Source organism: Pseudorca crassidens, chromosome 13, assembly GCF_039906515.1.
Source record: "Pseudorca crassidens isolate mPseCra1 chromosome 13, mPseCra1.hap1, whole genome shotgun sequence".
Taxonomy (NCBI): Eukaryota; Metazoa; Chordata; class Mammalia; order Artiodactyla; family Delphinidae; genus Pseudorca; species Pseudorca crassidens.
In genome coordinates this window covers 14684841-14697756 of record NC_090308.1, presented here as the reverse complement: position 1 = coordinate 14697756, position 12916 = coordinate 14684841, and the positions used below count along the sequence as shown (strand labels likewise).

Below are 12916 nucleotides of genomic sequence, written 5' to 3'. Positions count from 1 at the left end.
TATTGAAAGCCCTTATCTATGGAGAAATACTGACAGCAAACGACGAGCAGATCCATGTCATCCTGTTTCAGCGGTGGCGTGAGGGAGAGGTGGCCTGGACCTCCAGCATCAGGCCCTTAAGGACAGGCACATTTCCAGTAACAGGCTCCATTCCCCAGATTCCCCGGGGAATGAGGGCAGCCGGTGTTGCCCACGGCATCGCCTGATATCACTTGTTCCGGGTGATAGGAGAGCGTGGGGCTGCCTGGGCCACCTCATCCGTGGTCTGACTGCATTAACCTCTCGGTTCCCGGCTCCTGCCACGTGAGATGTCCTAATATGGTCAGACTCCGCAGGAGCCCAGGAGCGCTTGCCTTTCTCCTGCTAATGGGGAGGAAGCAAACACTCTGAAGGTAAGCAAACGGGGATCTGGGCTCGCCTCTGGGCCAGCTGAAAGTGGGCTGCAGCAGAAGCCCTGCCTCGGGTCATCAATCATTTAATAAACCCCAGCGAATCCGATCTCCTCGGGGGGCTTTCTGCCCTGCCCTCTTTCTCGCCCTCCCCTCCCCTTCGTGGAGGCAGCCCTGGGTGGTGGTCCCCCAGCTCCTGTCCCCGTACAGGAACGGGAGGGGTCCTAGGGGTCGGGGTGGGCGGCTCGCCTGGCCCTTGGCTCGAGGCTCTGGCCGCTCCTCGGGTCCTAGCAGCCTAGCAGGAGATGCTGCTGCAAGGCGTGTCTGGGGCTGTGCTCATGTGATGAAGCGAGGGAAAAACAAGGGGGAGGAGGAGGAGGCAAAGAGGTGGCTTTTTTTTTTTTTTTTTTTTTCTTTTAAGGAGTTTGCAGCGAGCGCGTCTCCTTCATTCGCTGTCTGGGCGGGTTCGGAGGAGGACGACGGGAGAGGAAGGCGCTCCTGAGACCTCGCGGGCGCACGGCTCCTGGCTCTTCTCCCCGTCCCTGCTATTTGGGGAAGGCGTAACCCGGCTGCTGGACGCGGGAGAACCGCAGACAAGCCATGGGCGCCGGGAGCTCCACCGAACAGAGGAGCCCGGAGCAGCCGGAGGCGGGGAGCGCGACGCCGGCCGAGCCCGAGCCCGAGCCCGAGCCCAGCGGCGGAGGCTCTGCGGCGGAGGCGGCGCCCGGATCGTCGGCGGACGCGACCATCGCCGCTGCGGACCCCGCCACCAAGGTACCGGCGCGCGGAGCCACCTGCCCCGGGGTGGCGGAGGGTGGGGTGTGTGTGTGGGTGTGTGTGTGTGGGGTCCCTTGATCTCCGCCTGCGATAACTTCCCGGCCGGTCCAGCCCATCTGCAAACTCGGGAGCATGAATCCCTCTTTCTAGGCTTTTCAGGGTCTTTAGCGCCGGGGCGGGACCACAGCAGCGGCGAGCGCGGCGAGGGGCTTGCATCTTTGTAGTGGGTCTCCAGGGGTGGCGACTGCGCCATCCGCAGTAATAAAACCCGCCGGCTGCCCGCCGCTAACTGAGCCTTTCTCCACGCTCTTCCGGTGGGAGCGACCCAGCCCGATACCGGCGAGCTGCTTGGGGGAGTCCGCGGAGAACTGACCCCCGAGCCGAGCGTGTCGAGCCTCCGCCCCGCTATCTCCCCAAGCGGAAAGTCCGCTGTTGGGCCCTGACGTGTGTTGCAGCCTGGCGAGCCCTCCACCCATGGGTTCCCCGCAGCGCACCGTCCGTGATATCAGCTGTGTCTGGAGCGACCCGGGTTTGGTACCCAGTCCTCCTGCGGCAGCGGCTCGAGCAGACACCGCCTTCCTGATGCAGAGAATGCCTGGGGTGTAGCTCGCTCGGAGCCAAAGAAAATCTGAGCCGACGCTGCATTTCCAAAAGGAATGACAGGTTTCGCAAACACGGCGGCGTCCTCCTTTTTGCTCAGTTCATTGCACTCAGTTGGATAAACAAATACTGGAGGAGTAGTTAGAAGTTCTCAAATGCGGTCAGAGGCGTAAGCCAGCATTCCCTCTATTCTGGTCTCTGGAGGCAGTGCTGAACCTCCTAGACATTTTGCATTTTATAGTCGTAGTCTTCAAGGCTGAAATATTTCTTCTTGGCGACTACAGTCGCCAAGATTGTGACTTGTTCAGATCGTTGTCTTTTAGATCTATTTTCCAGCATCTATGTTCCTTAGGCAGGCTTCACCCAACCCTTTTTGTGATATTTTTATAGAAGATGTGGATAACCACATTTAATACTTAAAAGGAAAAAAGAAAACCCGTTGTGTCAAATTTGAGGGTATACGGAGTACATGAGGACCTTTAGGAGTTATCTCAGGAAGTATAGATGTTTACAGTGCGGGGGGGAAAAAAACAACCCTGAAATCTAGGTAAAAATCACAGAATTATATGACCTAATCGCCTTGACCTTTTAGCTGTCTTAGTTTAGTTTGGGCTGAGAGACCGCTCTTGACTAGATTACCTCTAGTCGTTAACATAACTACTTGTACTAGAGCTGTAGGTGCTCACCGGTACCAACTGTGCCTGGAATGCCTAGATTTTCTGAGATGCCTAAGAAATGTACTATCCTTTTGAGATCTCAGTTAGGTTTTAATATTTACTGTACATCACTTTTTGATGCCGACTACTGTCAAAATGGCTGTATAACCAGTATTTAGAGTCCAGTAATGAAAGCAGTTTTAAGGTGTCGTTGCTAAAAGCTTGCAGTTGGGGAACATCTTTTTCCCTGGCTTTTACCAGTCCTTCAGGTCTTATCAACAGTTCACCCTGAGATATGGTACTGATTCCCTTCCCAATAACTTCAGTGTGTTCATTTAAAATATTCCCTCCTTTCTGTTCTCTTTATCTTTCTTCCATAACCTTATCCTCCCTTTTTCTTAGTCACCACCATCTTGAAACAGCCAGATGACCTCCTTTAAAAAATTACCTAAATGACATCCGGAATATCATTGAACTTTTTGGCCCACGGCCCAGTTATCAATTTGGAGACAAATCAATAAACTTACATGTATCCTTAGAAAGTATGTAGTTTTTCATTTCAACTAGCAACATTTATTTCTCAGGTTTTGAAGACCTAAGTCTTTTCACAAGGATGGTCTAATTAAGAACGATTCCGCACATAGCTTTTGCCTCCCCTCCTTGCCCCAGTTCAGCCCCAGTTCTTGACCTCTGAGTAATCTCATCTGCCATTCTAGGTTCCGACAGCACCACGGACCCTTCTTTCCAGCAGTTTCCATATTTGTGGGTTTAGTGACTTGTGTTCTTCTGGCTGTTCTGAATGCTCCACAAGGGCAGGGACCATATCTGGTTTGGCTCATAACAGGTGTTGCCCCATGTGTGACATGTGTGGCTGGCCGGGAGGATGAGGCTGGCTCCCTGATTTTGATCGCAGACGGTCAAGTTGGGGAACACCTTGGCCCATCTACTTGTTCTTTGACTTTCTCATCATCATGATCTGTGTCACTTATCAGATAGTGACTAAGTCAAAGTGAGTCTGGTTATTCACAGACCAGGTGAATATCTAGCAAGAAACTAAGATTTGGGGACTCTGATTTCTGTTTCTTTAGAAGGGCTTTTTACCGTTGCAATTTCAAATTGCCTTTAATCTCAGATAGACAAATGCATTATAAATGCAGGTTACTCAGAGGAGACCACTTCATACATTGGATTAGTGATGAATTACATCTTGAGCTTTTTTGATTGGGTCTGTGGACATTTGGGGAGGTTTAGACTAATGCTTCCCTCCTCCCCCCAGTAGAATGCTGATCATTAATTAAAGGCTGTTAGATTTTTTTTCCCCCCTTGGTAAAACTTGATTACTGAAGCCTCACAGTTTAGATGCACTGAGACAAGTCCTGGTTTTATCTGTGATGTATTTTAAAGGAAATGGAAGGAGTCTTATCTTCCAGTCAATCTTTTACAATCTTTGTATGTTAATTCTGAAGGGAAATGGCTTGATCAGTTATTTTCCAGGTTTAATTTTGAGAGTTTGCCATTTTGGCCACTGCAGGGTGCAGGAAGATTAGAGCACCTGAACACAGGTGGTAAGTAAAGCCTCGTGGTATTCCTCAGTCATCTGCTTTTAAACATTTGAAGTCATCTGCTTTTAAAAGCTGAAAAGCCTGTTTTCACTCAGGTAGCAGTGTAGGGTGGGGTGGCCAGTGACAAACTTCCCTATCTCTGGCAAATCTTGATTTCTGGAGCCAAGCTTCAGGCTAAATCTGAACAATCCCAATCCTCTAAATTAGCCTTTCTGTCTTTTCTGTTCAGTGACTCAGAGCTAGAAATGGAACAGTTCTCAGTTGCAGCAGTGTGAGGCCTAGGTCCCTGGCAGGTGGGGAGACTGGGACCCTTGTCAGTCTTTCAAGCTGTGATTCCATTTGGTTATAAGAGCTGTGACTCAAACAGATGTATTCATATAGAAGCGTCCACCGTCCCGATGAATAAAGTTGAGGACGCCCTTACCTTTTGTGCATTAAAACAGACAATTGATTTGGCCAGCTGCATTTCATAATTCCTCTCCCAACACAAGGTATGTGCCGTTTCCCTTTTACCCTGTGTTTACAAAATAGGAATGGAGATGGCTGTAATGTGATTGCCACCAGTTTTACACTAGAAGGGCCAGAATTTAAGATGATTTCGAGAGAATTATATGTTAACAGAGTGGGTTTTTTTGTGTGTGACTACCTGTATTCATATGGCTTTCCCTCAGATTACAAGAGGTACTACTTTCTGATTAGAACACAGTCTAGAAATTGGAGCTGTGGGTGTGGAGATGGTCGTTTAGGGTACCGATAGCCTGTGGGGACTGCAGTGCCTTCCTTTAATCCATTATAGCCTTTCAAGCTCTTAGATTTGTGAGATCAGTGAAGATTTCCACTTAAAATACTTCCCTTGGTGAGGAAAAGGCCCCAAACATGCGTCCTCTTTGAATTTGCTGTGCCTTGACTAATCTCTGTGCCGGGATAGCTTTAAACTACATCAAAAGGATGATTCCAGCTTGGTATCTTACAGGATAATTAATAAAATGGAAATAAAATGTTTTGTTTTAAAAGGTACAAAGGGGACTTCCCTGGTGGTCCAGTGGTCAAGAATCCACCTTCCAATGCAGGGGACGCGAGTTCGATCCCTGGTTGGAGAACTAAGATCCCACATGCCGCAGGGCAACTAAGCCCACACACTGCAACTAAGACCCTACACAGCCAAATAAATAAATAAATGGGTTTTTTTAAATGAAAGAAAAATAAAATAAAAGGCACTAAGAAATGGTTTCTTTTTCTTTACCAGTTTTAACACCTGTTCAGTGTTACAGGAATGCCAATGAAAAGAAAATCCAGCTAAATGGTGCTCGTCCTTGGCCTCTATAATTTTTACTGCTGTAGTCATTCATGAAGTGAGAAATTAGAATTTACAGCACTTAGCGTTGTGAGAAAAATATATCAGTACTTTTATCACATGAAAAATGTAAAACTAAGGGCTTCCCTGGTGGCGCAGTGGTTGAGAGTCCACCTGCCGATGCAAGGGACACGGGTTCGTGTCCCGGTCCGGGAAGACACCACATGCTGCGGAGTGGCTGGGCCCGTGAGCCATGGCCGCTGAGCCTGTGCTCCGCAACGGGAGAGGCTACAACAGTGAGAGGCCGGCATACCGCAAAAAAATAAATAAATAAAAATAAAAAATATATATATATATATATATATAAAACTAAAACTTCTTGAAGCCAATTCTTAGTTCTCTTATAACCTAAAAAATTATAATTTAGAAGAAGTTTCATTTTAAAATAATACAATAGAAATATATGGAAAAAGCTGGGTTTGGGAGGGAGATGCATTATGTCTTGTAAATAGGCGAGCTTACTTTCCTTTTTTAAAAATTTATTCTATTTACATTTATTTTTGTCTGCATTGGGTCTTCGTTGCTGCACGCGGGTGGGTGGGCGGGGGCTACTCTTCGTTGTGGTGCGCGGGCTTCTCATTGCAGTGGCTTCTCTTGTTGCGGAGCACGGGCTCTAGGTGCGCGGGCTTCAGTAGTTGTGCCATGCGGGCTCAGTAGTTGTGGCTCGCGGGCTCTAGAGCGCAGGCTCCATAGTTGTGGCGCTCGGGCTTAGTTGCTCCGCAGTATGTGGTATCTTGCCGGACCAGGGCTCGAACCCCTGTCCCTTGCATTGACAGGTGGGTTCTTAACCACTGCGCCACCAGGGAAGCCCAGCAAGCTTATTTTCAATAAATTCTTTAAAAATCTATAATTATAATTATTTGTCTTGTCTGTTTAGATTTGGGGCTATTTTCCTGTAAGTTAGCACCTTATTAGAGAATGGGTATGGGTTTTATACCTATGTTCTTACTTGTTAGTACATCTAATAAAAGGATTAAGGTGAAGATATTAATCTGTAATAATTTTGATTATATATACATTTTTATTTCTTATCGTGAATAATTAAGTTTACTTATTTAAACCTGACTGTAGACCTGACATCATCATTCTTGAATAATAAAGGCTTTATAAAAGGATAATCAAAAGCACTTGCTTACTCTTATTAAAATGATTTTTATTTAAAGTCATAGCAAACAGGATTCATTTAATGTTTATTTTTCTAAAAATGTTAATGGTTGAGAACCTTAATTTGTAGAGTATGGTAAAAAGGGAAAGCCTCGTGTTCCTCCCCACCCCTTAAAGTACTCACTGTTAACAATAGTTTGAAATCAATGTTGGTTGTTTCTAGCATATTCTTTTAAAACCTTTATACGTGTGCAAGTATATAGATAAGAATAGCTCTATCTTTTGCTTTCAACAAATAAGATCATAACATATATTCTGAAACTTTAGAGTTTGGATATCTTTTCATATCAGGACATAAAGATCTACCCTCATTCTTATTGGCTACATAAATTTCTCATTTATGGATTGAAGTACCATAATGATTTAAGCAATCCCCCTGTGTTTATATTTAGGTTTTCCTAGTCTTTTGTTATATTAAATTGGCACAGGGAATATCCTAGTTCAGACATCTTTGTATGTGTGCGAATGTATCTCTAGGATATATTTCTGGAAGTGGAATTGCTGGATCACAGGATTTACATGCATTTAAAATTTTGATAGTCCTTGCTAAATTTACTTTCCAAAGAGATTCATCCACTTTGTATCCCTACTCTGTGGAGAGCAGCGCTCACTTTCCCTTGCCCTTGCCTCAGTGGATAGAAGATTTTTCTAGTATTTGCCAATCTGTACCTCAGTTGGCACCTCAGTTTCCTCGATGCATTTTTAATTATGAAGTTGGGTGCCCTGTCAGGTATATTGACCATATGCTTTTTTTCTGTGCACCACTCCATCAGGGACTGGACTGGCTTTTAGAGCATTAAAGGGTATAGTTTATTTTATTGTTAGTTAACTTTAAAAGACTTTTTCCCCTCCAGACATTAATCAAAATTGGGGAAAAGCAAGTTTAGAGTAAAAAGGGGGCTGAGGTATTTTTCCCTTTCCTTCCCAAATTAGCAAACTGTCTTTAATTTTATTTGCTTGGATTGACTTTGCAATGACCTACTTCTTTAGCTATCAGTTTAAAAATTTCTCCTCTGGGAACAATCTAAAATCATCCAGTTGCCAGAAATTTCTTCATACATCTGATCCATGAAATGTTGGAATCAGGGATTGTGGGCAGAAATCCACCTCCTGGGAAAACAGTAGTCCCCTCCCCTGGGTGCTGTTCTCAGTTCTCATAACAAATGACAGCCTGGCTCTGTTAACTGGAATAAATGTGTTTTCCCAGGAAAACGTAGGTGTTCAAAGCACTGGAAACTGCAGGGTCTTTCCCAGACACTGTTAGGCTTCTCTTAATACAAGTATTCATTCAAGTTCAAAGGTTTTCATCTTCCCTACAGTTTCTTCATGATGTTATGTAAATGAGGTAAGCCAACTTTTAAGAAGGGGAGGTAACTATAAATCATTGGCAGATCTTCTGTCCGTCATATGCAGACATTGCAAATTGTGGAGTTTGGAGAGATTAGATTTTCTGTGGTTCCCAAACCTGGTTGTGCAGTTGAGTCACCTGGGGAGCTTTTTAAAGACACCACTGGGCCCCCTTCTAGATTATTCAGTCAGAATCCCAGGCCACCCCAGCGTCTGAGATTCTGTAGCCTTGATGCTCATCAGGGATCCTAATTTGCCTAGTTAGGCCACTATTGCCTGGAGGAAGCGGTTTGGGGTGTAGACTTGGGCGAGGCATTCAGAGGTAACAGCAGCACAGACTGATTGACATTGGTGCTTGTGTGGGTGGGAGGGAGGGTTTCAGATGATGCTAGAAGAATTAGGTGTTTCCCCTTCTCACAACAGAGGAGAAAATAAACGGAAACATTTCCTACATAATTTCCCTCCTTTATTCTACTGCCTTTTTTTTTTTTTTTTGGCTACACTGGCTCTTCGTTGCTGCACGTGGGCTTTCTCTAGTTGAGGAGAGCAGGGGCTACTCTTCATTCTGGTGCGCCGGCTTCTCACTGCGGTGGCTTCTCTTGTTGCGGAGCACGGGCTCTAGGTGCGAGGGCTTCAGTAGCTGTGGCTCACGGGCTCAGTAGTTGTGGCGCATGGGTGTAGTTGCTCCGCGGCATGTGGGATCTTCCCGGACCAGGACTCGAACCCATGTCCCCTGCATTGGCAGGCGGATTCTTAACCACTGCGCCACCAGAGTAGTCTCTATTCTACTGTCTTGAAACCAAGTGTGCAGCTAGTAGAGGCTTTTTCTTAATGGAATGTGCTCTTCAGGGTAAATAGGTGTGGAATCAAATGCTCTCATCGTTTCTGAGCCAGGAGCTACTTGTCAAAGTTCACTTTTCGTTCCCACCTGATTGCCTCTTAATCCTCAACCTTAATCCTCAACCTTAATCCTCAACCCTCATTTATCAATTTAAAACGTCACTTGTGTTGGGTAAGTAGACAGTAGCTGATGGCTTAGTTTATGGCCTTTGGCTGGTCCGAAAATCCGTGAAGAAATCTTAACACCTAACCAAGTTGCTGAAGGTCAGAAGAGGGGGCTGTCTAAAAAAAATTTTTTTTAATTAAAAAAAAAAAGAGGAAGAGGGCTGTGTGGCTTTCCCCACCACTTGATTTCATTCACATTTCTTTACTGGCTCCTGTACTCCAGGAACTGGGGATTGAAGAAGAGAGAAATCCAAGAGCTCGGTGCTAAAAAGAAGGTTAAAGTGTTCCCAGTGCACTAAAATGTATTATTTTCTGTCTAGAGGGAGAAATTTAATTCATTTTCCATACTGGTTGCCTGTTCCAGTACCATTGACTAAATAGTCTCTCCGGTTAAAACTCGAGTTTCCGTATGCATATATGTTTATTGATTTCTTTTTACTTAAAAAGTTTTTCCTACTCTTTATTTGTACACGTAGTTAAAAGCATTAAGAGAGTGGCTAAAAATGTAATTGATTCTAATGGCAGACCCTTGGTTTAAAATACTTTTATATCCTACATCTCTGGGCTCACCTCTGTCTTGTGGCTATCGTAAGTTTATACACACATAAATATAAAAAAGTGGGGAGCCTGTGCTGTCTTCAGAAGTGAATTTATTTTCCTGGCATGTGATAACGTTATGCATTAAAAATAGTCACTCAAGTATTTCCTAACCACTTAGCCTATGAAAGGCCCTGGTCTAGATGCTTCCTGAGGTAAATTACACACAGCATTATCCTTGAGCACCTCAGGATCTAGCTGAAGTATAGGATCCCTCTAGAGGAAAAGATTCAATAAGAAAGATTCAAATAAGTTGAGTAGACAAATAGAAGAATTGCCATTAGTTGGTACGTGTCTATTCAGTGAATTGTCCAGAAAACTGATGTACAAAGAAAAGAAGATCTTGGCAAGTGTTGCAGGCAGATAAAGACCGTTAGTCGGGAGGCCAGGAGGTACAGGGCATATGAAAGAGCTGAATGTTGTAAGAGGATAATGGGAAGATGCCGATAGAATTGCAGCCAATCATGGTAAGAGCTGCACAGGCAGCAGAGAGCCAGTGAAGTGAAGACTTCCGATAAAAAACAAAGCAAAGAGGCAGACCCTCTCACACTCGGCAGAGAGGACACCCCTAGGAGCTTGGGGGGCAGATATTAGCCCATGCAGTGGGATGGGTGTAGGGTGTAGGCTCGGCACGGGGGCAGCCAAAAACAATTGAGGTTTCAAGACTTGGAATACGGAGTGCCTCAGTTTCTCCAGTAGACAAGGACGTTCCCCTCAGGATGTTGGTTTCAGTTGTCTATTGCTGTGTAACCAACTGTGCCAAACAACTGCTCAAACCGATAGTATCTTTAGAAGAGAGAACATCACTTGATAGTAACAGCTTGGGATTTTTTTTTTTTTAATGTAAAGAAGAGGTTTGCAGCAGAGTCTAGGGAATGACAGAGGGCATCCATGAGATCAATAGGGTTTCTCTAAGTAGTGATGTGCTCAGAGCCCAGATCACTGGCACTGTGAGCAATCCAGGCTTGCAGAGTCGGGGGCACAGGGAAAGATTAAATATCACAGGATAAGAGATGATGACACCGAAGGGGCTGAGAGTGGCGGCTGGGGAGAAGGTGGAACCAACAGTGAATATTAATAGAGGAGAAGACAGATGGCACTGGCTCCACCAGCCATTGGGTCACCGCTTCATCATGCAACAGTGACTGGTTTACCCCAGCACATCTGGGTCCACCTGAAAATGAAAGAGACTGATGGTTGACTAGCATTTCTTCCATTTGTAGGCAAAGAATCTAGGTGGCTTGGGGAAGGTTTATCTTCACTTTCAAAGCAGATACTTCTTCTTCGCAATTTTTTCCATCTCCAGTGTATGCCCTTTGGTGTGTCGTTCGGAGGACGATTTATGGTTTGCTATTTTTCTTCATGTCTGAGCGTATGATTTCTTACTGAATTGAACCATTACATAAGGCTCTGGCTTTTGTCTGCTTCATGATCAATTTTCTGTCCTTGCTCAGATATTGACCACCCTTATTGAAGCCATGCTCCATCATGTCCTTGATGGTTTTCCTTACTCTTTGAAATACATATTGTTGTGATGCATAAAACAAGATTGTTGATGTATGTTATGGTTGTTAGCTTTTTTTTACATTTTCAGTTCTGGGTGTTAATTTTTCACTAAGGTAACAAACTGCTTGCATAATGCTTTTTAAGAAACTTTTGTTTGAAATTATCCTTCACTTGGGTATGTATGTAAAACAGTCTATTCCACACCAGTAACGTTGAATGCTATGCAAACTTCAACCTTAGATGTGGTTGAATTTACAATTGATATACACTGCAGTACCAACTGGGGTGGGATGGGGGAGGTGGAGAAGGGATTGAAATCTACAGGAAATTGCTAAAAATTAGACAGTCTCTCTATGACGGATTTTTCTTAATTATTTCAGAAATGACACGTTTAACCAATATTTAGACATGAGTTCCTGACTCCTATAATGTTAATCTAAATATTTGAGTGGAAATTTTTGTTCTTGTTCTGCTCTGTTTTATATGAAGTAAGTTACTGAAAAGCAGTGGAAAATGTCACCACTAAAGTTTACTAAATCAGTCCTGATTATTAAGATCCTTTCTCCAATCCTGACAAAAGTGTATAAAATTTAAACAAAAAATTCTTGACAGTACCGGGAGCAAAACTCAAATTGATTTGATTTTATATCTGATTTTTTTTTAAACCTTCAGGAGTTTAAGTTTCCTTTAAATTCAGTGTGATGGCAGTGTTAGATCTGTCCGTTTTGTTTGCAATATAGGAAATTTGTTTTACTTCAATTAAAATGCAGATTGGTTGTTCTTTTGTTATTAATTAAAGGCACACTAAGGTCTTTTGAATGCTGAAAGGATTTTTGTCCTAAATGGAGCTAAGAGAACCTACAATGTTATCTAGAATTGCAACAGTGACAGAGATTTCAAGTCACTTCTGGAACTGTGCCTGATAAACAGTCCTCCAGGACAGGGAGGAATGCGAAGAATGCATTCTGCTTCAGGGAAGTAGGTCATGGTTTAAAGCCTTACATTTGTCAGAGAACTTTTCTCAAGCAGTCCTTATGATTGCTGGGTCCCCCCTAACTCCGTACTCAGGGTTCTTTAGTCTTAGGCAAATTAGGTGGCTAAATTAACTTGTTAGTTTCTAGGAGGGTTGAACTAAAAGTAACAGATTCACCACATGCGCCTGTACTCCCAACACCAAAAAGAGTTAGGGCTATAGACTAGTGACTGGAAAACCATAGATGTGGGCTTTCCTTGTGGCACAGTGGTTAAGAATCTGCCTGCCAATGCAGGGGACACGGGTTCGAGCCCTGGTCCGGGAAGATCCCACATGCCGCAGAGTGGCTGGGCCCGTGAGCCATGGCTGCTGAGCCTGCGCGTCCGGAGCCTGTGCTCCGCAACGGAAGAGGCCACAACAGTGAGAGGCCCAAGTACCGCAAAAAAAAAAAAAAAAAAAAATTTTTTTTAAATAGTAAATAGGCAGATGATGTGTAAGTTTACTTAGGAAAATTAGAGAGTACCTTTTAAGTGAACTGGGGGTATTTCTTTGCTGCCAAGATTAAGCGCTGCAGGAACCAGCTGAGTCTGCTCTACCTAAGTGTGACCATAGTGCCCACAGTTTATTGTGGACTTAACCCTGTGGAAACCATATCTTGCCCTGAATTGTAGCTGAGTGCTGGACAAAGAGACACTAACATGACAGGGTTCAAAGGCAAGAGAGAGAGCACATACTGGGGTAGCAGGAAAGGTGGCATGGAGGATGGTATGGACTGAGTGTTTGTGTCCCTCAAAATTCATATGTTGAAACTCTAATCCCCAGTGTGATGATATTAGGAGATGGAGTCTTTGGGAGGTAATTAAGTCATGAGGGTGGAACCCTCATTAAGGAATTAGTGCCCTTATAAGAGGAGACACCAGAGAGCTTGCTGCCCTCCCCACCCGCTAAAAGATACCCTCTCCAAAGCAGGAGGAGAACTCTCACTA

The 12916-nt window shown here is 44.4% G+C and overlaps 1 protein-coding gene across 1 annotated transcript in view; it reads left to right on the top strand.

Annotated features, from left to right (window-relative positions):
- Positions 1–261: 261 nt before the first annotated feature.
- Positions 262–12916, top strand: part of AKAP12 (A-kinase anchoring protein 12) — a 101933-nt gene continuing 89278 nt past the window's right edge. The window contains exons 1-2 of the mRNA XM_067701762.1: positions 262–392; positions 811–1163. Of these exons, the coding sequence (XP_067557863.1) occupies positions 990–1163 (174 nt within the window). The 5' untranslated portion in view covers positions 262–392; positions 811–989. The remainder of the gene's footprint in view (positions 393–810; positions 1164–12916) is intronic.